Raw genomic sequence first — 26072 nt, forward strand, 5'->3', positions numbered from 1 at the left:
TTTGTCAAAATTCTAATAGCTGCTACAAAAAGATGAACCTGAGAATGGAATGAAAGACAGTAATGAAAAAGAGAATCATTTATTTTTAACTATGTTTCTGTTCAGATTCAATTTTACTTTATCAATATATAGTGATATAGTGTTGTTAATAAATACAGGCTGTACACAATATGCAGTAGGACCTTCAACACCTGAAGGAATTCATATACGTTCCGTTCTTATTTCGTTTCACATTTTGTATTTGTCGGGTAGACGCCATTTTCCGGCGCGTAAGAACAACGTGATTTCTGATAATTTGTAGGCAAGCTAAAGCTACAAGAGAAGACACAAACATGGCTTACAAGGGTGGTCAAAAGGTCCAGAAGGTTATGGTGCAACCTATTGTATCCTTTGCTGAGTGCTTGTGTGTTGTCTAAGACTTAATGCGAAGTCTCAGAACGACATATTACTGTTCATGAATGAACAGTAATGAGAATACATGTTCAGTGCTGAAATTGCATCAATGAAATTACTTGATTATACATTTTTGCCATTGGGGACGGTTGTTCATCTGTCATCTGTACAATATCAGTTTAATTCAGAATCAAAATCGTAATGATATTGTGCATTTGTACATATTGGGAGTTATCCAGATTAGAACATGTTCAGAATGTAGGGCCGTCTCCTATTCTCGCGGGTTTCCTATTCTCTCGGTAGACACATTTTCTGCCGAGATCGCAGATGCGTGATACTTAGCGGTTGTTTACATCACTGACCAGTAACTAGAAAGTGGTGCAAGTCTGAATTATCAAAATTTTGCAATGTAGCGAATATTCGTGAGTTTTCACCAACTTGGAAAAATCATAACTTTTCCCCTCGCCCTTTCCGATAAGATTCCCCTTCCTTACACCTTATAACGTTACTTTCTCGTTATGGCGTGAGAATGTGAGATGCCTCGAAAAGTCGGCAGCGGACGACCATATTTTTCATTGAGCTCAAGTGCTATAATACATGTGATTGATCAAGCAGCATGGGTTTTGCACATATCATGGGAGTACTGCGCTTTACAGGGCGCACTTTTATTGATTTATTAGTGCTTCCTAAAGATTGGAAGGGGTACCCCTAACACTGAGGATCGTAAAGGGTGCCTAGTCCTAAACCCTAAACCCAAAATGTAACCCTGAGGATCGTAAAGAAAGACTAACCCTAACCCTAAGGATTGTAAAGGGATCCTAACCCTAACCCTAAACCTAAGGATCGTAAAGGGTGCTGTGCCCAGTAAACTGCATTCTAGCCCATATCATATGTAGTAGTACCCCAGGTTCAGTTGTGCATAGTTCAGTCTAAATATTAGTAACAATATTATATGTGTAGATTGAAATAGTCATCCAGATATGCAAGTAATCAGTGTTACTTAGATACACCCTTGCTCTTTGGTTTCATCAATGCAGTAATGTTATGAGAAATTTGCATCACTTTAGGCTTTCCCTTAACATTAAGCTGACACTATGATATAACTGTTCAAAGTGGAGTGGACGTATCTGCCTCGCTAACTCACAATATTAGCATAAGGTTCAAATGTATTTGAAAACATTAGATCCTTCATGAAGTGATTTTCACCTAATTGTACAATTGCCATTTGCTGTTTCTTTCCTTGACTGCTTCCAGAATCTTATTTTCAGATATCTTCAAAATGTAAGTATATACAATCTAAATGATGAATCGGTTCTTAAAATTGTTTAAAAGAAATGTTGCATACAGGCTAATCACTTTCCTACCACAAAAACTGACAAGTGATATTTCATGATATTCACTCGAATACTTTTTTAAAGTGGTGTTATGACTAAAACATTGTTTGTGCAGCATTCCTGTCATGAAGCCCATACATATATCACTTCTGCAGTGAGGTTGCCGTAATATGAGCGTCACTGTATACAAGAGATGTATCACAAATGTTTATGTGAGATTATATTCCTCTGGTATGTGCCTGCAACCGTGCCTCAAGTGGCAGGTTCTGATTGTGAAAGAAAGAAAATGGAGAATCTGTTTGGCCCAAAACAAGTTCCATTTGAAAACTGTAACCTTTCAAAGATTTCATTTGGAACACTGTTAAGAGATCACACTGTCTTCATAACGGAAGGATGCAACAACTGTCGAAGGATGTATGAAGTAGACCCACCAGTCTAAGCCTGCCATATTGTAAAGCTGTTTTGCTTTTGTTAAGAGAAATGGTTATGTAATGAACTGTAACGCAGGTACATGTAATGTCATGCCCATGTTTAACATGATAATCACTGATAATAGTCTTGTCTCTGACTTTTCTGAGTCAGATGTTCCCAATCTTGTTAAAAAAACTAGTTTTGAGTGAACTTGAATTGTTCCTATTATCCAATTTCTTCAAGGATATGGTAAATAGAGTAATACAATTTTTCAGTTTATGTAAAACTATGTATCTTTCTATTTTAGAGATCAAGAATATCAGTTTGGCTGTATGAGCAAGTCAATCTTAGGATAGAGGGATGTATTGTGGTAAGTGTCTCTGTAATTTCTGATGATATGGACACATAAAGATGCCACGCTTGTTACGACAGGCGACTAACAGGATCAGGTGTTCAGGCTCACTGACTTGGTTGACCCGTGCCATCTTATTCTGGTTATGTAGGTCAATGCTGATGCTGTTGATCACTGGATTGCTGGGTCCAGACTCCACTATTTGCAGACTGCAGCCATGTTACTGGAACACTTCTGGGTGCTGCATCAAGCATGTTTCATGCAGAGTTTTGAAAATTGAATTGTTTTCTGACAAAATCTGGAAAAATAACTTTGGAGATTGAATTTTACATAATCTGAACATTGGTCACATTCATACAGTATTTTTTTTTGTGTGAGAAAGACATGGTCAAACCTTCAGTTGTATGCTGTTGGGTAAAATCACCACAATGTGGATACTGGGATTCCTGAAACTTAACGCTATTGTTCAGGTAGTAAGGATTTGGGACCTTATGGACGAGTGCCAATTTGCATGTCATGACCAATGTTGACACAGGAGTTACACGAATGATAGACACGGACATTGCCTGTCTTCTTTTCCTCTTCACACTTGCATGTGTATTCCTTTCAAGGGGGAATTTGGGACCAATTTGTATAGTACATCAGCATATCCACCTATTTCTGAGTAAGGTGATGTTGTTCATGTTTGACATTGGCATATATGTAAAGGTGATCCAGTGAGCATATTACCATTGAATTGACATTGCTATTACAGGGATTTGATGAGTACATGAATTTGGTCTTGGATGATGCAGAAGAGGTTCACATGAAATCGCCAAACAGAAAGAATTTGGGTACGTAGAGTGTGACTGAATTTTAAAGTCTTACGAATCCATGGATTTCCAATTTAGCAGTATTCAAAATTAATGATAGTGTATTTGCCTCAGCATTTTTTGGAGGTGGATTAAGGCTGATGGTAAGTGGGCTTGTATACATGAAAAAGCAACATACAGAGTGATGTCAACATGCAGCATTGATCAGCTTTCAGTGGTTATTATTAACAAATGATTGAAAAAATGTAACATGGTCTTCATATTTATATTCCATGCAAATTCAGCAACCTTGTTTGCTGTCCTCAAAAGTGGTAATGTGGTAAGTGTTTACTTTGACATGAAGGTACAACATTCTAAAGGTAAAGTCAAGTTTGGGATAAAGTAAATGGTTGGAGATAGTGCTGTGTGCATGTATTTTGAATTTGAGATAAGTAAGTCCATTATGTATGTATTTAATAACCTGAATCTACGCATTTATTATACACTTAAATCCCAACGAGTCAAACCTCAGCTCCTCAAATATTGTGCATAATTCGAAGTACCTGTCGGTCTGGACCATTTTTTCTCCCATCATTGACATACTGATGTCTCGAATACATCCATAAGTTGAATATATTACTTGGTCGCCAGCAATTCGACTCATCTGGATTTGACTGTAATTCAGCATGATGCTTTTGATCTATTACCTGATGTTTCTCCTAGTTCGTTTACATCAAGCAATGTCTGTCTCTTCTGATTTCAGGGAGAATCATGTTAAAGGGAGATAACATCACACTGATTCAGCAAGTGCAGCAAGAAGCATGATGCAGTTCCAGAGTGTTTCATAAAATTGACTTTGGTCTGAGGGACATCATCACATCATTTAGATGTTATGAGAAGTGTGTTCTCATTGTAAATATGTCATTGCACATCTGTGGACTTGTGGAGATGGACAAGACTACTGATACTTTGACCGGGAGGCTCCGCTTCATTTTTCACGATTCATATACATCTCGGATCTAATGAAAATCTTATTTTTCATATGAAAAGTCATATTTGCAAGAGGTTGAAAGCTTCTGTAGTGAGTGACTCAGCTACATACATGTAATTACTGTCCCAAACTAGTTATGTTGATTTGGGAGATTTTGACCTTGTTTCATGATATCTTTTTAACTGACCTGACTATCTTGTTTTGACACAAGTCGTTTAAATCACTGCCAGTGTTCTAAATTAAATTCTAACAAAAAACAATGAGCGATGATAATTTAGATGATCCCAAGATTCCATTACCAAAGGTGCAAAGCAGATTTCTCCCCACCAACCTCTGTATTTATAAACACTGCCAGAAGATTGTATGAAACAGATCAGTTCAACTGGAATTTTATGTTACGGTATGGCATTCATGAATGAGAAGTGATTGTTGTGCAATTGTCTTATGTACACAGTGTTTCAAGGAATGGATGCAGTAGTGGGAAGGCCATAATGGACCTGGTTCCTGCACTTGTAGACAGGGGAACAAAGTAGCTGATTTTCATTCCTTGTAATTGCACCAGAAAATGGCTCCAAACTTGAGTCCTTTGAAATTTAGACTCGGTTCTGTTGTTCCCTATTTTTTAACATGAGATACTGTTATCAAATCATGTAATGTCCATATAAGATTTCATACGATTTCAGTTTTCAACTGATGTGGTATGATACCCAACCTGAATCCTCTTAAAATGGTATCCACTCATTCTATTTGTCTCGAGACTTTGAGATGTTTTTATGCCGGACATTGCTAACTCAATGCAGGGATCGTCTCTCTAGTGTCTGATGAAGTGTAACATGTCAATCATATAAACACATTTTAGATACAATGCAAAGAAGTTTGTTTTGTCTGTTTATGAACATGCTCAAGGAGCCTAAAGTGCTAAATTTTACTTCATGAAGGACTAGAGGTTAGAGAAAACTGAGAGCTGGACACTTGCTGAAATCATATCTGTTATTAGAGTTTTTGTTGAAAGCTTGGAAAGAAAGATTAGATACAATCTTTACAAGGTAACTTGATATCCCTTCAGAACTGCACAAATCATGAAAATTTTGTCTTTTTGGGTGTGGCACATGATGGTAACTCCCATACTGGTGAAGTTTGTCAGCCTTCAGCCTGATAACCTAGACTGTTGCTTGAACCAGTGGTTTGTAACAGTGCAGCTCTCAATGGTACAGAGTCTAGTGACCGTAATGAATATTGGACAAAAATAGTAAGGAACATGCTAATTTTGAAATTTTAAATAATGATATATTTACTCACTTACACACTGACAAAATATCATCAAAAAAGCCAAATTTCCTAACTTATTTTGCCTAGTATATGTATAGGGCAGGGTTTGGTTAGTTGAATGTTAGTCACGAGAGCTCGTCTCTATGCAATCACATGCATCATCAAATAGAAAGGGGACATCATAGTGACTTCTTTTCTGCACACAACTATCATAATCAAAACAGTGTGGGTTTCAATTGAGCTTCAGCAACCTGTGCTTGTCAGAAGGTGAGATAAACGGTTTTGGCTGAAGCATGTCATCTGATGCCGAATATGTTGATAGGTGCTCGTGTTGCCTCCAACTGAATTCTTTACTGATGCCATAATAAGATAAAGGTTTGCCACATGCAGCATTACACAAGAAACAAACAAAATTGAGAATACAACAACAAATAATCTGCCGCTGAAGTTCCACACTGTTGCTGTGATGTCTGATGTTTTTAATTGTAGGATTAACAATTTAACACATACGCACACTTAAAGAAAGCATTTACTTTCATAACACGTATGTACACATGCATGTTAAACAACCATCATGACACATACAAAAATATATATTACACAAATGAAATATTTTAGACCATGAAAAGGTAAGACTTCACTGGGCAATAGGTCTTTCACAAATATTCCACTGGCACAAGTTACAGATGAGATTCAAATACTGATACATAGAATATGCAACTTGAAACGTTAAAGAATCCCAAACTGGAAGGTGTTGCAATACCCACTCACATTGGCAGATAACTTCTCATTTGAAACAAAAACTCTTCTTTAACCTCTTGTTGAGTTAGTTAATGAATGATGTACAGTAGGAAGCATATTTATGAACATATTCATTCCCTTTGAAAAAGACTGTCACTTTGTCACAAAATTAAACAACAAATGTCATTGCAGTAGCAGGAGAATAAGATCCATAATTCAAATTAAGCTCAACTGTCAGCCTCTATTTCAATTAATCGCATTCAACCGTTTTCAGACACACAGTGCTTTAAGTAACTTGTCATTGGTATTGAAACCGCCATTGAAACCTTTTATCTCTCTCAAGTGAACAGCTGATATAGAAGTGTAGGGTGGTTCAGTCATCCAAACAATCCATCAACAGAGAAATACATTGTTCAGATTCACCACATACTCGTATCCAAAAAACAAAGAATTTGTACTCTAAAGTCGTAAAGCATCAGAAAAGGAACACGACAGATACTGCAATCAGTTTGGACCAACCACTTACACTGCACCAAGACAACTACATAAATAGTTGTGAAGGCTCAGACTTTCAATATGGCAAATATGGTCACACCTATGAAATTCAGATCACAGTCATTTGAGTTACATGAAAGACAATGGGCATGACCAAGCATCCGAACAAAATAATAACTTACATTCAGATACCTGTCATTCCAACAGGTCTTTGATCAACAAAACAAACAATGAAACTATCTTGTTGCGTTGCAATAATTCAGCAACCATAAAAAATGTAAATGGTTTCAGAAAACAATTATTCGGCTATTCATCAATTCTCCTTAGATTGTGTAAGCTGTGACCTTGACATCAGTGTCTGCGAACACGTCCTTGACAATGTTTGTGACCTTGTGCCACTGCAACCCGTCCAGACCACATCCGATGCGGGGCATGGAGACAGACCCAACCTTGTTCTCAACAACATGCTTCTTCATATCCTGCAAACTTGATGTCAAGGTGTCGTATGTAGGCTTGTTGAAGTACTTGGGCTTGGTGACCAGATAGTACACAAACCGAGATTCCCTCTTCAAAACTGCCGTCTCACCTGGCTTCTTACCTAGCAACACAAAAAAAAAGGAACTATTTTAAAGTCCTATTTTGTTGAACCAGAAATGACAGAATATTAGTGTGAATGATTTATCAATGAAAAATCAATCAATTTGCTGATTGTCACTTGATCTGCACACCCAGCAATATTACTGTTACATCATGGGGTCAGTAAATAATCTTATCTGGACAAAGCAATCCAGTGACATCAAGGGCACAGATCTATCAATGAGATGCAATGACATTCATCAACCTAGACAGCAAGCCAGACCTTCACATCCTGTTTGTTACCTCTTACATCAAGACTGCATTGCTCTGACCTTCATAGGTCAGCCTGCTGAATAACTGAAATGAGAATTTGATGGAACAGTGAGTAAGTTGAGTTTTACTCTGCTTTTTGCAATGTTCCAGCAATGTCACGACGTGGACTCAAGAAATGGGCATCACACATTATACCCATGCGGGAAATCGAAACCAGGTTGTCTGTGCGACTGTGATGAGCAAATGCTTCAACCACTAGGCTACCCATCTGCCCTAGATGGAATAGAACTGGAAACAAGGAACTGGCCAAAATATTTTTTTTCTTATAGGTTTTAGTCCAAAATCTGAAATACTTCACAGAGAGCTTTGTGGCTCTTCCACAAAGCAGATTATCAGCTGTAAAAAATAATGTCGGTCACAACCAGGTTATCCTGGTACAGCTAAGGGAAGTAACTCTGTAACAAAAAAAGAAAACCAAGATGAATAAGACTGCAAGACATCTGCTTGTGACTTTACTTCATTTACATGAACAGTGGGAAAATTTCAAACTACTACATATTATCTAAACATTGACGCTTGCATACCTTGACTCTTCAGCTCTTCTACACCACCGAACTTTTTCTTGAAGAGCACAGCTATCCCCTTTCCCATGTGCATGTCCTGGCTGACGCAGTGGACAATGGCGTCGGTCTCAGGGCACTTGAACAAGTCACCTTTCATCTCCACAAACTGGAAACCCTGGAAGGAGGGAAAATGGTCTGACTGAGATATTTGCTTGTTGCATACAATGAACATCAAACCTGAGACAAAGCCTTACAGTATCTCCGTTACATCTTCAACTTTTTCAAAGCATTTATTAAGGTTTTATACACATCATGAAATATAAGTCTATCCACTCTCCATTCTCACCATTCTCAATAAAGGTGTTGCTGTTGATCATTAGATTGTTTGATCCAGACTCAATTATTGACAGACCACTGTCATATAGCTAGAATATTGCTGAGTGTGATGAAAAACATAACTTACTAAAACTTCTTGATGATAATTGAGCACTTTATCATAAAGCAACTAATTATATTTTGTTTTTGCATCAGATATTGCCTCTTTGCGTCTTTGCATCTTTTGACAGCTGGTGTGTCAGATACACAGAGAACATGTATGTGTGTGGTCAAACAGCTTCAGGTTCATTTCTTCTTGATGTGCGAATAATGGACTGAGGGAATTGTTGTCATATGGCACAGGTGCATATTTACACATTTGAATTGTCATAAAAACATATATTTCTATAAAAACAGTACTGTAAGTAAGTCCTGATAAACAAGTGTATATTTTAACAGCCATCAGATTATCAATGTGTCACAGACCTAAGAGGTGTTGATCTCAGCACCTGACCTCATGAAAAAAGTGAACTCTAAGTCTGACATTCAAATTTTGTTCATAGATTGTATCACAATATTCATTGATAAGCTCCTTGAAATTATTCAAACTAGCATCAGATTCCAGAGCTTCAGTTTTTCCGATCACTTGATAATTTATGTACCAGTAGAACTGGTGTGGCATATGCCTAGAGAAGCTACTGGTCTAAGGGAGACAACTCCCGTTTGCTTATGCATAGTCCTGGGCAAATGGAGATGGTTTTTGGGTCAAAGTTTAACAAACCTGAACTTCTTTTCATAAACTCAATTTATGCCAACTACCAACCTGAAGCTTTGGAAAGAAAATTCTAAAAAAAATGGATAAATCAAAGAGGTGAAAGGTGCCACTCACGCTTGACGTCGCCATGTGGACAGATACACTACTGTTGACTTGTGCGGGGAACCAGAGACTCTGTCCTAACTTCACAACCCTTGAAACTGGAATACAAGTCACAAAGTTGGTCTGTTGGTCATATTTATATTCATAACGTTGTATCCAGTCATTGTGAATCAATGGAAGCATTTCTGGGAAGTGTGCAAAATGAAAAAGATTTGCATCAGATTAAATGCCAATTTGTTCTGATTTTACTGTTGGTGTAATGAAACAAGTTATGTCTAGATTGGTTTGGTTTACATACTACACTTACCAAAAGAGGAAGTGAAAACATGATAAACATGAAAATCTCTTTTTCCTATACTCCAAAAATTGATTTAAATATATTCATTTGGGCTGCAACAAATACGCTATGTGGCAAATATATGTATCACAAATATTTGGTAATGAATATGAACAATCATTCAAAAATAGAATAGTCTGTAGTTAAGTTATTGATGGACAATATGAAACGCTAATGTTAACAGTGTTAAGTTGTCCCAGCGATAACCATTTATCTCATGCCAAGCTGGTGCGCATTAGTTATTGTGGACAGTACCATGTGCGGCCTTGCCAAACTAACATCACTTGGGCTACTGCTAGGCTATTCTTGTTCTTGTGTATGTCACTCTGGACAAAGAAATAAGGGTTCAAGTAAAACTTACTCCCTAAAAAATCATACACCTTCATTAATATTCGGTTCTGGTGACCACAAGCAACAAACTGAATTCAAGGGCTATGTTGCAATTCATCGAATATGAGTGAATTGTAATTAATTGTTTGTCTGGAAAACAAATGAAAAAACTTCAAGACGTTAATTCACTTGTCAAACAACAAGCAGTACTTTCACAGCAAAAAGGGCTTTGTGGCCTGTGATCTTGCACAGAAATATTTTTAAGGCATGCTACTGATTGGTTTATACTGTGATAGAAAACCAAACACATAAGTTGAAAGAAAAATCTGTTTATTATGTCTCTTATGACACTTATTGATGAACGCAAACTGCATGTACATAGTGATTTCCCAGAGATGCCTACAAATGTCTACAATCAAAGGTCTTCTTGTCTTCCTACACTTGTTTGTTGTTTATAATTTCATGCTTGTTATTATATGATGTTAATAATTTCAATGCCAATAATAAGAAATATTAAATCTGAAATGTGTTTAATTTTATTCTATAGGTCCTGTGAATTTTCAGTGGGTTAGACCGACACCTGGGCCCCGTTTCACGAAACTCTCGTAAGCCTAAGATCTCGTAACTTTTCTCGTAGCATTTGTACCTGGCATACTGTAACATAGGAGGTGCAAATGCTACGAGAAAAGTTACGAGACCTTAGGCTGACGAGAGTTTTGTGAAACGGGGTACTGAACCTTAAAGGACCCAATGCCCTGTTACTTTGAAACACCATTCATGAAACTGACCATGTGTGACATGGAACCTGAATATTCGGCATGATGAGTGGACACTTTAGCCATTAGGCTTTAGGAACTGGAACTGAGCTGACCATTAGCCCCTAATGAAGAACGTGTGTCTTCTCACAACAAATGACCCAGGATATGTTACAGCATGTTGTTTCAATTCTTCAAAAGCTCAACTAAGAACATATCCAAAAGTTTTCATTGTCAGTCATCCACAATAATCATCTGTTTCTTAAATGCCCTGTATCTAAAGACTGTAGTCAACAAATACATGTCACCAGAGACCATATGATAGATGGTCTCAGATATCACTAGGCCTCCCTGAGACACATTAGTCTCAGAATTGTGGACCAGCATTAATTTCAAATCCTGAAACCTGTATTTGGAAATATGGATTACAACTAAACAACATCCACAGAGAATACAAATATACTTTTAACTGAAATCTTCTAGTAGTTGACATCATGACAGTCAGAAATGAAAGAATATCTGCACTAACTCACTGTAAGTGTTTCTGCAGATGTACTGTAAATTATCCTCTTTTAGACAGATTACATTTTGTTTCTATTGTTACTTATATATGACACAGAAAAAAAAGAGCAGGGAAGTTGATACAGGAAAGGCACCTATATTGATGCAGGCAGCAAGGAAGGAAGACAACCAGAGAATTTTGTGTGTTGGGAAATATGTTGATGCAGGCAACAAGGAAGGGAGACAACCAGTGAATTTTGTGTGTTGGAAACCAAACATTGATGCATACCTTGCTCATGCTGGAGGTTACATCTTAGTCAGCATTGGTTTTAGTTATTTGATATACAGCAGGTATCAGTGATTTACCTGGTTTATCAATTTGGGGAGTAATGATAATAACAATGGCAATTTATTGGTCTCTCATTAAAACAGAATTGGATTGCACTGAGCATTATTGCAGCTATAAGGTGGTGCATGGTCTATAAACAATCAAATCTGGACACCTCAATCCAGAGGTCAACAGCACGAACATCGATCTATGCAAACAGAATGCAATGACATGTGCCAACCATGCCTGATCACCTGATCTTGTTAGTCACCACTTACAACAAGCATGATCAACATGGATATGTAATTCCTAAACCAAAACTACTTGCACAGACGTTTTTCACAATGCACTGAATTACATAAATTATTAATACATTCCTACATTTATAATACAAAATGGGAGCATTTATCCCTGCAGTAGGTAAAGTCCTCTATTTTGTGTCCAGTTGCAGTTTCACATATGTATTGAGACAGATAATTTCAATTCCAGTAAATCTGTGCATTTCTATCTAAAAGTTTGTGTTTCAAATGGTATCAAAATGTTTGAACTTTTCACAAACATACTTTTTTAACCCTAACTAAGATGAAATACCTTAAAAACAAACGTGACTTTTTTACTCATATTTTGAAAAATGTTAGATTGCAAATTTTCAGTTTTGAAAGTAAAAAAATAATGACATCCATTTCTGTTAGGAACTTAAAGTATGGAGTGTACTTGAAACAATGTCATTTTACAGCTAAATATTAATATATTGATAATTTCCATGTATTTTGCATGCTGACAGATATTGGCATCAAATGGTTGTATTAAATCCTCTGAAAGCCTCAAACAATCAATAAACAGAAAATAACTTTGACCTGAACAGGCAATTCCAGATTGAAGAGAGATTAGTCTGACTGATCATATTTAACACTTATTTAATGGAGGTTTACTATGTGTGCAAGGGACATTAAGGTTTTATGTCCTGTGACAGCTGCAGGAATCAGGACAAACAAAATGATGCAACACACAATGTACTGGTACAGTTGTAGTCTAAACTGTAGTGTTGGATACTGAGAGGTAGAGACACATTTTGCTGTCTGAATAAATGGTGTTACTATTGAATTTTCTGGTCTGTCAATGTTCCTTTTGACATTCTAGTGGCAGTGAGTTAATACTTTATCCTGGATATTCATAAATTTGTAGACCCGTGAAGATCCGGGATCATCAGTGAGAGATCTATGCTTGTCAAAATAGGTGGCTAACGGACTGGGTGGTCAGACCCGCTGACTTGGTTGACACTGATCAGGGGATCCGGATTCGATTACTGACAGACCGCTGCCAAATAGCAGCAAATATTGAGTGCTACGTGATACTATGGTCACTCACTCACTCACTCTCCACGTCTTCATGATTTCTTTGATTTTCGCGCGCACACTCCCCTTAATAACATAGAGTGAATTTGAACTAAAATACGTCAGTTAACAGTCGTGATCTCTCTCTCTCTCTCCCCCCCTCTCTCTCTCCCCCCCCCATCTCTCTCTCTCTCACACACACATTGCAATTGTAATGAATTTTGGATATTACTCACCAGTAATTCCGACTTACCTGTTAATTAATACTAATAATAGGCATTTGGTGGTGCAAATTTATCACTGAATTCCGAAGTGAAAGTACTTGTAACATTGTGAAAATAATACACCCCTTTTAGTACTGTAGTGTCATACTTAATTACCGTATATACTATGGAGTAAAAGGAACAACAAAGAAAACAACGACTCTCAGTGAGTACCTACTGCGTGCTAACACCGCCGTGCTGCCTGCTGTTGTCGACGTTTCCTGTGTTGCTGATGTTTGTGAAATAATCACATGTGGAGGCAGGAAAATAGAGTGATCTCCCTTAGACCATAGGCTTCTTGTAACAGTAAACGCCCAAACTGATGGCCAGAACCTTAGCCACGGAAAAAATGGGCTATATGATGCCAATAACACGATTGTTAACTGACTTTTCTCTGTTCAAATGCATTCTTCGTTATTAAAGGAAGCGTGCGCGTGAAGATCACAGAAATCACGAAGAACTGGGAAGTGAGGGATCCAATGACATTATCACGCCGCACACAATATTCCAGCTACAAATGTATTATGGCGGCGATCTGTAAATAATCGAGTCTGGACCAGACAATCCAATGATCAACAGCATTAGTATTGTTCTACCCATGTCAGCGAACCACAATCCCGTTAGTCGCCTCTTAATTACGACAAGCTTTGGTTCCTGAAGATCAATTCTAACCCGGACATCTTCTCGGGTAAGGAATGATCGAAATGAATGGAATGATCCTAAAATATGTTCAGAAATTAAGTCTTTAATCCTTAAATGTAAAGTGTAGATAAACATCTAAAATAAAAATTATCAATTAGTTACTCCATACTATTAGTGTTTTAGTGTTTGAGGTTTTGGAATGGAATATTCTTATCAGGAGATCCCGTGCAGTTAGTTCTCAAGGTCTGTATCTTGGTATAGTGCAAAGTCTAGTTATATCATGCTGGACTATCACACGGTAAATGTCCACAGGATATCCGGAATCAAATCTCTGTAACATTATTTTCATTCAATCAGACTGTACACAGTGATTTTACGATGTACTTGGTGGACTTTAAACAAACGTTGTTTTACTCCTTCGAAATTGTTAATGTTTCATTATATATTAAGTCAGACAATATTTATTCATAACATTTTCAAAGAACGTGATTTTCTTATTGACTATTTATTGATATCAATATATGTATATCTGGTGGACCTATGTTGAAACATCTACACCTCTGTACGTACTGGAAGTACCAGACAGATGGTTTTGACAGAGAGAAGGATATATTAATTTTTTTAGGCCCTCTCCCCATAAAACATACATTTTGCAAAAGTAGATAAATACACACGTTGATTAATGTGATAGTTTAGTATTAATTAAAGCTATATTCATTCATACTGTAGACGGCGACTTGTGAAAGATACTTACTCGCTTATTACAATGTATGGATATATAGTCGAGGAGGAGACAGCTGAAAATGCCTAGATTTGGTTTGACACTATTTTCAGTTAGTGTGATGTCTTGGGCTCATGAAAAGGCCTGTAATACTCTCCGATTCTGGTATCAGTGTTTTTTTCATTGGCCATTTTATGTGGTGGGGGTTTGTGAGCATTTTCATGACGTTTGGTATATAAAAAATTCACACCGAAAGTGTGAATTTACATCCAATGTTGATAGTTTTGATGTTTTTTTACACTTGTCTCTTCTGGAGTGGTGGCTTGGGCATAAAAGTAATTTTGTATGGTCATGTCGTGGTAATATGTTTTACAGCTTATTCTTTGAGACAGGGGATTTTAGCAAGTGTCCAACTTTTCATGGAAATGTGTGGTGGTGATTTATTTATTGAAAGTTTACATTATTCCTCAAACTAGAATCAGTTGTTTTTGTTTCTTGTTTACGTCTAGAGTGACAGCGTGTTATATGGAATTGTTTCATATTACCCAGAATTCAAAACGGCTGCCGAGCTGCCCCCTATAATTTTTTACAGGTTACTTTTTATGCATAAACATATTGATATAACACTCTTTTAATGTTGATAGTGCTCCCTTAATTGAGAAATGATAACTTCGACCCTGTTGTAACTATTCAAAGTGGTCTGTCAGATAACCCTTAATCACTTTTTGATTCATTCAAAAGCTTACAATTAACTCTCCGCTTCACTTTTTTCATATCATATGTTACTTCATGTCAGAATTGGGGTCATCCACAGGCCAAAGCTGTTTTGGCAACAATCACCTGCCATACAAAAAGACATGTCTCTGTGCACAATAAATGAAACTAGAACCAGTTTGTTTTTGTTTCCTGTTATCTTCTAGAGTGACAGCATCTTGTATGAAATTATTTCATATTATCCAGAATTCAAAATGGCTGCCATTACTACTTATACACTACAGAGGACTAAATTTGTACTGATATATAAAACAATTCATTTGGTGTCACATGTTTAACATAGCATAGAAAAAAACCCCATAAATTTCAATGTTCTGGTTAATAAAGCTTCACATTCTCAAAATATCTGATGAAATAACATTATCCAAAGCATTAGAAAACTGTGCTTCGCGGTCGATAACTGCGTCTAAACTCTTGTTGTAGCTATGCAAAAAGTCTGTCAGAGAACCCTTAATCACTTTTTGATACATTCAGAAGCTTACAATAAACTCTCCTCTTCACTTTCTTTCATATCATATGTTACTTCATGTCAGAATTGGGGTCATCCACAAGCCAAAGCTGTTTTGGCAACAATCACCTACCATACAAAAAGACATGTCTCTGTGCACAATAAATCAGTCTCTCTGCTGGCATACTGACTTTTTTGCATTTACTCTATGTCAGTTCAACCAATCCACGGGGAGCAGAATCTCTCGACATCAGAACACCAGAAAAGGGATAGACTAGTCATTACAAATGCTCCAACCATGGTCAACCGGTGAAGGAATATGACTGGCTGCAGATACTGTTTCCAAACATGCACTTTGTAGTGTACTTGCTCAATGTGATATTCTAGACTGTTGGATGTTGGTGGGAGCTTTTCATTTAATGTTTTGTCTCATCTACAGACATCACTGGATTTTTTGGTACATACATTGAACTAACAGTATTATAATACGCCTGTGTACTGATGTATTTTTGTTTTAATGTTGAACTTGTTTCTTGGTGTGTTTCTGCGTTGGTAGCGTTTAGTATGGCAGTGTATGGCAAAACAGGCACTCGTACACGGCGATAAAGTCGGGCATATCCGATTTCCATGGACAAAAACAGTTCTTTTCGAGTTCAGAACTTTCAAAAACAACTAAACAAACAAGTACAATTGGACCAGCTGTGCGGATTACGTTTTTTAATATCATTCCCAACATGGAACCGTACCAAATCCTCGAACATAAACACCAACATTGTTGCAGCAGAATGTGTGTCAACATTGACCTTGTTCAAATTTGAGATTTGAACAAGGTCAAAGGTAACTGAAGCCCGACACGTAAAACCAGAGATAAAAAAACAAATGTTTTTGAGAAAAAAAACCCCTCTGGAACCGTGTTCCCTCAACGTATGCAACGCTACCAATTCTACTGGAGGGTTTACAGTAGTACACACGCATAGTACATTGTCACAAAATGTACGAACAGTAAAACATCCACATCCATATCCTGTTCCAGAAGAAGTCTTGTTCCACTTCTGTCCATGGAATGTCTTCTTGGCAGTCGTCCTGCCTCTGGGGGACTTCAGGGTCCATTTCCGCCCCGAGGACGATGGTATCCACGATCCTGATAATAAAGGTAAACATATTTTACATTATTGGTACTGTGTGTATTAATGCAAAATATATGCCTCCACGAGTAAAAACTCAAACATGAAACACAAGTACATCATTCTACATCATTTATACTTCCAACACCTATTAAGACTGCATGAGTGTTGTTTTCACACCGCTTTTAGCAATATTCCAGCTATATCTCGGCGAGAAACAACAAATATAGGCTCCAGACATCATTCCCACATGGGAAATCGAATTGTGGTTGTTTGGAGCGTCATGAGCGAACGCTTTAAACATTCGGTTATTCGACGATCCCCATAGATTTTAATGCAAAACAACTATGTCGGGACGTGAAAACAAAATTTAATCTAAATATTAAACTGAAATATTGAAATACTTTACCAGGAGGTGGCCAGTACACTGATCCTCAAAGTGACCATCCGGGACTTGCTTTGTGCCGAACTACCTAATGAAGGACGGAATTGTGGGTTAACACTAAGTTATGCCATCTATAGATAGCATCGTACAGGGCATGCACGAAGGGGGCCCTATCTACACTACCACCTAAATCTACCAGTCAAGTGCAGTCAGCATTGGGTCTACTGGGGATGCTGAAAAGACTGGGGTCACAGAGTGTGCCATCCCTAAACTAGCTGGGTTGCTGCAACAACCATCCTGACTGTACAATCAGGCCCTAGCACCGAACCTACTCCATGTACAGTCGGCAGGGGGCTACGCGGAGAGCGGATGTACTATGGAGCCACCATGAGACAAAAGTTCATCCCATCGGTCCCTCGGAAAGCCAGTATACTAAAGTCCAGGTGGAAGGGTTTAGAGGGACACAACACCAAATCCAGAATGTGCCAGGGTTCCTGCGTCTGAAAGAAATGAGTCATGCATAAACATCAGGAATCACATTTCTACCGTATGTAGATTGGTTTAACAACAGCGAGTAAGTGTGGTTTTATGCCGCTTTTGGCAGTGTCCAGCGACGGGTCTCAGAAGTGGGCGTGAGGCATAGTATTTAAGTGGGGACTCGAACACTGTCAATGAACACGGCGTGCCAACACTTGAACAACTAGGCTACACTACCTCTCCGTTTACATGCAGAAACTAGAATCAACATTTCCCATCTATACCTAAATGGCTGTATACTATGAGAGAATGAGTGTGCACTGTATATTAAACAAATATTCATGAAGACACATATCTTCTTCTAAATAGATTTGGGAACATCTGCCTGTCTGGTCCTCTGTCGCCCTTCCGAAGAATCCTTGAAGTCGTCCTACCTCTACAGGATTTCAAGACTTTCTGTTCCCACGACGAATATTTCACATCATTTGAGTCGGTGCTCAGACTCCAAGCGGGACTTCAGTCGCTCGCTTCGGTCTCTTCGGTGTGCAGCTGGAAAAGACAAAGGGCAAACCGGCCACCTTACGCAACCTAATCCCAGTCGCCGGACCCGAAACAAAGGACTAAAGCTATTGAAAACACCTCAATCACAAGTGTTTGCACAGAGACATGTTTTCTGATTTAGCGTGAGCCAAGTAAGGCCAGGTAATATTCTTTATTGAAACAAAACGAAACAAAAATTTCTTTCATTAATTACAGATATATATATGTAAGACAATATAATTACAACATAATCAACGGCTAATACAATGCAAGTAACGCATTTTGAATTTGAAATTACAAGGTAAACCCAAAGTAACACAGGTGTATGGATCATTAAAAAATGAATAAAAACAAACTGTCGTCCGTGGTTGGGAATGTTGTAAATTGTGATGCGCTCATCACTGCTCATCGCATGCGTGACTCCCTCGTGTTATTCCGTGACTACAGTCTGTTTGCAGTGAAAACGTACCGATGAATGTCACTTTAAACAAAAAAGTAAATCGAATAAAGTGAAATTAAGATTGCAAATTCTTATAATTTTATCTTGCCAATTGAACGTTAAATTCTCAGAATTTTATTCAACTTAGGATGAAAGTTGCTTAAAAAACGATAATAATTTCAAATCACTTTCTTTGTTTGTATTACAAGGGGGTATGCACATTACATAAAACGCCGAGACGAAGTTGGGTTGGTCTAAGTTAACGTTCATCACATACCGCACGTGTTCTTGTTTCTCTGTTCTAACTGCTGCGCTTACCCCCTTGCAATACAAATCAGTAATGACGATTTGAAACTATGATCGATTGTTAAACAACTTTTACCCTAAGTTGAATACAATTCTAAGACTTTAATTTTAAATTGGCAAGAAAAATTACGTTGATTCGAAATATTAATTTCACCATGTCTGGTTTACTTTATGTTTAAAGTGAGAAATCATCTCAACATCGGACACCACCATACATGTACATGAGACACCACCATCACATTCACCAATACATGGCGCACCACCACCGGCATTACGTGTGACACCACCACATGCACCACTACACCTCTGCTAGTGGGCAATGAAGGACCAAACACTCCCGTGAAGGTCTCGAAGTAGAATAGCCCTTCAGCAACCCATGCTTGACATAAAAGGCGACTATGTTTGTCGTAAGAGGCGACTAACGGTATCAGGTGGTGAGGCTCACTGACTTGGTTGACACAAATCATAAGTTTCCATTTGAGCAGATCGATGCTCATGTTGTTGATCACTGGATTGTCTGGTCCAGATTCGATTATTTACAGACCGCTGCCATATAGCTGGAATATTGCTGACTGCGGCGTAAAACTAAACTCACTCACTCCTCTTACAAACCGCATTTGTTAACGTTGTTCCATCTGAATGAGCCATTGTAAAAAGAACACCAGAAATATCAATGTGCTAATCAGGATTGATGGGGAAAATCCATTCAGTCTTCCAAATTATTGACGTGTCATGTCTGTATCATTGCAAGTGGAGTTGTTGTCCCAGAGGATATTATCCACAGCTTCTTGCAGTTGAGCAGAGCAAAAAGATTAATATCATATATAGTCATTTGAACTCTTCCAAAACGAACGTTTGGTCACCTTTACATCGATTGAACCTGAAACTGAAAATCTCCTCTTCTACATTGACTCCCAAAACGTCTGTAAAGCCCAGGGATGAGAAGCTGCACACAACAAATGGGTCACAATTTTGATGTTTACGAGACAATCTTTACATCTTGTGGACAGTTGTGCTATATATGTACCAAATAATCTAGTGATGCTTGTAGATGAAGTATTGATAAAATCCCCCACCAACATCCAACGGGCTAAAACGTCTTATTGAGCGAGTTAACTACCATGTGCACGTGTGGATACAACCAATCATGAAGATTCCTTCACCAGTTGGCCGTGGTTGGAGCATTTGCGATGGTCAGCTTATCCCTTTTCTGATGTCCTGAGGTCATGCTCCCCGTGGACTGGTTGAACTGACATAGACTAAATGCAAAATGTCAGTATGCCAGCAGAGAGATCTATGTCAATGCAGATGAACTGATTTATTGTGCACAGAGACATGTCTTTTTTTATGGCAGGTGATTGTTGCCAAAACAGCTTTGGCCTGTGGATGACTCCAATTCTGACATGAAGTAACATATGATATGAAAAAAGTGAAGAGGAGAGTTAATTGTAAGCTTCTGAATGTATCAAAAAGTGATAAAGGGTTATCTGACAGACCACTTTGAATAGCTACAACAGGGTCGAAGTTATCATTTCACAATTAAGGGAGCACTATCAACATTAAAAGAGTGTAATATCAATGTGTTTATGCTTGAAAAGTAACCTGCAAATAAATTATAGGGGGCAGTTCGGCAGCCGTTTTGAATTCTGGGTTATATAAAACAGTTCCATATAACATGCTGTCACTCTAGAAGTAAACAGGAAACAAAAAACACTGATTCTAGTTTGAGGAATAATGTAAACTTTCAATAAATAAATTACCACCACACATTACCATGAAAAGTTGGACAATCGCTAAAATCCCCTGTCTCAAAGAATAAGCTGTAAAACATATTTCCACGACATGACCATACAAAATTACTTGTTTTGTGCCCAAGCCACCACTCCAGAAGAGACATGTGTAAAAAAAACATCAAAAGTATCAACACTGGATGTAAATGGACACATTCAGTGTGATTTTTTTATATACCAAACGTCATGAAAATGCTCAAAAACCACCACCACCACATAAAATGGCCTTTGAAAAAAAACTGATACCAGAATCTGAGAGTATTACAGGCCTTTTCATGAGCCCAAGACATCAGACTAACTGAAAATAGTGTCAAATCAAACCAGCACTGGGCAGGCTACGAAATCCTATTTCTAGGCCCCTTTTGAGATTCTCCTCCTGGACTAACAGTCCGATGACATCAGTCAGGTGAGAGTTCAATTGTCGGCGGTTGAGATGATTTGGAAAAGAGTCAGCTCTTTGTTTGGAATATTTTGGACAAATTAATGAAGTATGGAGTTCATATCTTCGATGTAATGAAGACCAGCAGCATTATACGGGGTGTTTGTATGACAGCCACATCCCACTGCCAGTCTCACATCAACGTATAATTTTACGCTGACTTGGTAGCAGTTCACGGGTTAAAGGGGCACTGATGCGAAGCAATTTTCGTGGATTGGTGTAAACTTTTGCTATTGCTTTTCTCCCCTGAGTACCCGGATGATATCCCAGAATTCGTGACTGGTTCGTGACCAGTCCGTATGCGCAATTGATAGTTTAATTAAAGACAGATCAACTAAGGTGAAGTCATTTTTACTTCATTACAAATGTATTATGAAAACAAATGAAACACTTTGAAGGTTAATCATCTGCCAGTTGTAGAAATGGCAAAAAAAAACTATTAGGACGGAAAAATAACGAAGCCAATGTACGTCTCTATATTTGGTCTCCTAACCCTAATTAGTTTATTGTCATATTTGTATGAGTTTGAAAATTAATAAGAGAACACACGGCCTGCTTATACTTTTAGTAAATTTCTAACATGACACAGCAACATTTATACATTGTATAGTTTGCCAATGTGGATCCTATTTCACACACATACGCGATTTAGTGTGTGTTTTCTGCCAGATTGATTCTGCTGAATGCTACAACGAATAAATTAAAACAAAATGCAAATAATGAATGTAAAACAGACTAATTCTATCAACAATGTCAGGCTACTACCTTGTTCAGGAATGTATCCCATGTATCCCATTCATTTGCAGCTAGTAAATAATCCTGCTCTATGCCGTGTGTCTTACAATAGTATAATTTGCGAAAAAGTAACACATCGTTTCACGTCTTTCACATTGGTGAAAACCTGATAAACCTCTCATTGGTCACCCTAGATAGCACACCCTGGCAACTAACTGAATGATGTCCGCCATTCTAAGTAATATAGTTAACGAATAATGAGCAGTCAGTCAATCAACGCAAGGATGGTTAATTCTTTGAAGGGAGGGTGTTGTTTCTACACTCGCACTTTACGACAGGGTGTAGTCAGTATAGATTAGTACATCTACACACACTGCCTTTTGACAAATCCGCTATAGAAGTTAAAAGTAATTAATCAATCAGTGTGTTATCGGTTAATCCTTTGATCGATGTTTGTTTTTGTAACTCAGCTGATAAACCCTCTTGCATCACTTACATGCACATATTACATACCATACAATACATTTGCCATTACAGACCTTAATTTATAATGTTGCGTATTTACTCCAGACAGGAGAAATGCCAAATGGGAACCTTTGTTTAATAACCTAAGTGGTGTTAACACTAATCATACCTGTTATAAATTCATTAATTGACCATCCAGAGAATGATGCCAAACAACACGTGTAGGTTTACATCGCCACACGCGAGTTACAGTAAGTAAGATGTAATCTCTGTGTCGCATGCAGCCTGAAAACACGTATGGTCCGAAACTGTTTTGAGGATACCAACGGAACTTCGTTACATAAGGAATACATACATGCATTTGCTAGCAGTGTAGCTACCATAGCTACCAAAATTTACGTATGATAGTTGCTATCACAGCTGAACCAACACTCAAAACTATCAAAATCTAAAGCTGTGCAATTTTTCGGACTAAACAAATGGCTTGCCACGTGCCTGTAGACATAATATTTTCACTTAACATGATAAAAATATCGAGGTTAAAAACACAGAAATAGGATCAAATTAGACCAGTCACTATACCATCCAAGCATCCGAAATAAAACTACACTGCTCGGATATTTTGTTACAATCACACAAGAAATACCATGGATATTTTTAAATAATGGCATATGATGGGCATCCGGCCACGTGACTGTTTAGGTGAAGAAATTCTGCTGATATGGACAGGGGCCTAGTCCCTTTGTCCGTCACGGTCGAGGGAGCGGGCGCTGACCAATTTGCAGTTTGGTTTCGTAATTAGACCGTTAGCGAGAAACATTATTCGCTCCGCATCAGTGCCCCTTTAAATATGGTTCGATGCCGAGAAGTGTGTGATATAAGCTGGGCTCGTGATATAATACGAGCTCGATTATTGACGAACGGGGTGCACTCTATTGAGAAAGGGGGATTGCACACTTCATTTTCACTCGGTTCCACTGGTCATTGAACACAATGTTATAACAAAAGCCACCCCAACCTCTGGATCCGCCTATGGAAGTGATTTGAATTGCGAATAGTGGATGACGAAGGTGGAAAAGGTGATGCGCGCCAAAGTGAGCAAAGCAGTCATAAAATGTCGGTTCATGCATTTCCATGAACGTGGACATACAGCCGATATCTGGAGATATTCATAAAAAATCAAATCCGTACGGCAATGACATCAGCCTTGTATGAGAAGTCCATATTGTGCTACCATTATCATCCAAATTATTCATCATTTGATAAAAGCAAAGAGGAGGACCAATAATTGAGCTGCACTGATACTGGAAGGGAGCTCTCACACACTCTCCCAGAACCACGTTGTTGGTAGTTTTACTGACTTTAAGAAATGGCCACATCCCCTTTCCAACCACTCTGCTGGTAAAGGAAGGTGGATGACGCCTTCACCACCCTAGATCCCGGCCACGACCATCTCAACAAGCCACACCTGCGCATCCAGTTCACGGTGGAAATAGAAGACCAACAGAAACTACCATTGCTAGATGTATCCTTGCAAACTCCCCCAACAACATTATCTCTCCAACCATCATCCCCAGATCAAACGTGCAATTGTCTCCACCCTAACCAGACGAGTCAAATCCATCTGTGATTCTGACCATCTCCAAACTGAAACAGACCATTTAAGAATTACATTCATCAACCTCAGCGGCTATCCCAAACAACTTGTAGACAGACCCATATCATCAACCCTGCAACAGCAAGAAGAACGCCAACCAAAACATGCACCATCCCCAGTTAGAATTACCATTCCCTACCAAGGTCAGATTAGCCACCACATCAGTCGACTGCTCAAGAAAACTGCCGGTATAGATGTGACCTTAAACACTGAAGACCATTCTGAAGACCAATGGCAGATGTACACCAACCAAGACCACTCACAAGCCCAGGGGCTGCATCTACAAGCTTATGTGTGACTGTGGCAGTAGCTATGTAGGAGAGACATCTCGCGCAATTGACATTAGGCTAAAAGAGCACAGAACTTCAGTAGAAAAATCAGACCTAAAGTCAGCCCTTTTTGAACATATTGTGAACAATCCGTCACACTCCATTGGCTGGCAAGCAACAAACATCATAGCATCGAACATCCATGATTGGTGACGAATGGCAAACTCTCAGAAGTCATTAGCTTCAAGAGATTAGCCCCACAGATGAACAGAGACCAAGGGGTTTACCTACCCAATGCCTGGGAAATCAATTAGACGCAAGGCTTCACCAATCATCGGCTAATCATCTGTAACAGCATCATCCTACCTAGTATCTTAGCTTTTGTATATTGTTAGTCTATCATCCCCCCATTATAGTACACCAATCAAACACACTGGCTTCTTTTAATTAATCCACCATACCATTGTTTGTATATTTTAATCCTTTTTTTCACCTGCTATGTTTTAATTGTATATACATGCTTACCAATCACACCACTCTGGCCTCATGTAGGTTACTAGTATATATATATATATATATATATATATATATATATATATATATATATATATATATATATATATATATATATATATATATATATATGGATTAATCAAAAGAAGCCAGTGTGTTTGATTGGTGTACTATGATGGGGGGATGATAGACTAACAATATACAAAAGCTAAGATACTAGGTGGGATAATGCTGTTACAGATGATTAGCCGATGATTGGTGAAGCCTTGCGTCTAATTGATTATATATGGATTATATATATATATTATATATATATATATATATATATATATATATATATATATATATATATATATATATATATATATATATATATATATATATATATATATATATATATATATATATATATATATACTGTTTAACTGTTACTTAGCATCCATCTGACGAAGTGGAAAGAATAACCCAGAAACGTTGTGAAAAAACAATTACGAAGAAGTTAACATCGATAACATTTTGTCGTATATTTAAGAAATGAGTTCGGAATTCCCAGCAGCGTACACTGAAGATAATACATCGCCTGTAAGAGGAGTACATTGGAAATAATAGAATAGCGCTTAGTCAGTCAGAAAGCGACATTCATGTGTGAGGTGAGATAAATTCTGTTGTGCACAGTTTCAATAATTTGACAGTAGTAGGTTTCCCATGTTTTGGATCCGTAACAGAATAATGGTGCAATCAAACGTGCATCAATGTTAGTGGACAGACTAAAGTGACAGGAGATAAACAAGTGGCAGTGATACTTTTTGTTTACGCTTTCATTTTCTTCATAGTGTTCTTTAAGATTTTTGACCCGTGAAGGTCCCGGGGTAGAATAGGCCTTCAGCAACCCATGCTTGCCATAGAAGGCGACTCAGCTTGTCGTAAGAGGCGACTAACGGGATCGGGTGGTCAGGCTCGCTGACTTGGTTGACACATGTCATCGGTTCCCAATTGCGCAGATCGATGCTCATGTTGTTGATCACTGGATTGTCTGGTCCAGACTCGATTATTTACAGACCGCTGCCATATAGCTGGAATATTGCTGAGTGCGGCGTAAAACTCAACTCACTCACTCAC

At 38.1% G+C, this 26072-nt stretch overlaps 2 protein-coding genes across 4 annotated transcripts; one reads left to right on the top strand and one right to left on the bottom strand.

The window, feature by feature from the left end:
* The first annotated feature begins 197 nt into the window (after nucleotides 1–197).
* Nucleotides 198–5137, top strand: LOC137286940 (small nuclear ribonucleoprotein E). Its single transcript, XM_067818981.1, has 5 exons — nucleotides 198–383; nucleotides 1648–1674; nucleotides 2446–2508; nucleotides 3245–3323; nucleotides 4045–5137. The coding sequence occupies exons 1-5, from the start codon at nucleotides 333–335 to the stop codon at nucleotides 4104–4106; spliced, it is 282 nt and encodes a 93-aa protein (XP_067675082.1). The 5' UTR covers nucleotides 198–332; the 3' UTR covers nucleotides 4107–5137.
* A 915-nt stretch (nucleotides 5138–6052) lies between these two features.
* On the bottom strand, nucleotides 6053–13505 carry LOC137287180 (ADP-ribose glycohydrolase OARD1-like). 3 transcript variants are annotated; one of them, XM_067819351.1, is made up of 4 exons: nucleotides 13408–13505; nucleotides 9394–9479; nucleotides 8211–8364; nucleotides 6053–7375 (listed from the first exon to the last, which is right to left on the bottom strand). In XM_067819351.1, exons 2-4 carry the CDS (start codon nucleotides 9406–9408, stop codon nucleotides 7101–7103), a joined length of 444 nt encoding a protein of 147 aa, XP_067675452.1. In that variant the 5' UTR covers nucleotides 9409–9479; nucleotides 13408–13505; the 3' UTR covers nucleotides 6053–7100. The 3 variants fall into 3 exon arrangements, with proteins under 3 accessions (XP_067675452.1, XP_067675453.1, XP_067675454.1); XM_067819352.1 differs by having other exon boundaries at nucleotides 13404–13490; XM_067819353.1 differs by having other exon boundaries at nucleotides 13220–13418.
* Between the last annotated feature and the right edge of the window lie 12567 nt (nucleotides 13506–26072).

Source organism: Haliotis asinina, chromosome 6 (assembly GCF_037392515.1).
Source record: "Haliotis asinina isolate JCU_RB_2024 chromosome 6, JCU_Hal_asi_v2, whole genome shotgun sequence".
NCBI lineage: Eukaryota > Metazoa > Mollusca > Gastropoda > Lepetellida > Haliotidae > Haliotis > Haliotis asinina.

What these genes read in the sequence shown, in the direction of transcription:
- LOC137286940 (XM_067818981.1), top strand. Translation starts at nt 333, where the DNA reads ATGGCTTACAAGGGTGGTCAAAAGGTCCAGAAGGTTATGGTGCAACCT. An exon ending in AGGTTATGGTGCAACCTATT is followed by an intron (nt 384 to 1,647) that starts GTATCCTTTGCT and finishes GACTGCTTCCAG; the next exon opens with AATCTTATTTTCAGATATCT. An exon ending in TTTTCAGATATCTTCAAAAT is followed by an intron (nt 1,675 to 2,445) that starts GTAAGTATATAC and finishes TTTCTATTTTAG; the next exon opens with AGATCAAGAATATCAGTTTG.
- LOC137287180 (XM_067819351.1), bottom strand. An exon ending in AGAAGAGCTGAAGAGTCAAG is followed by an intron (nt 7,376 to 8,210) that starts GTATGCAAGCGT and finishes TTGTGTTGCTAG; the next exon opens with GTAAGAAGCCAGGTGAGACG.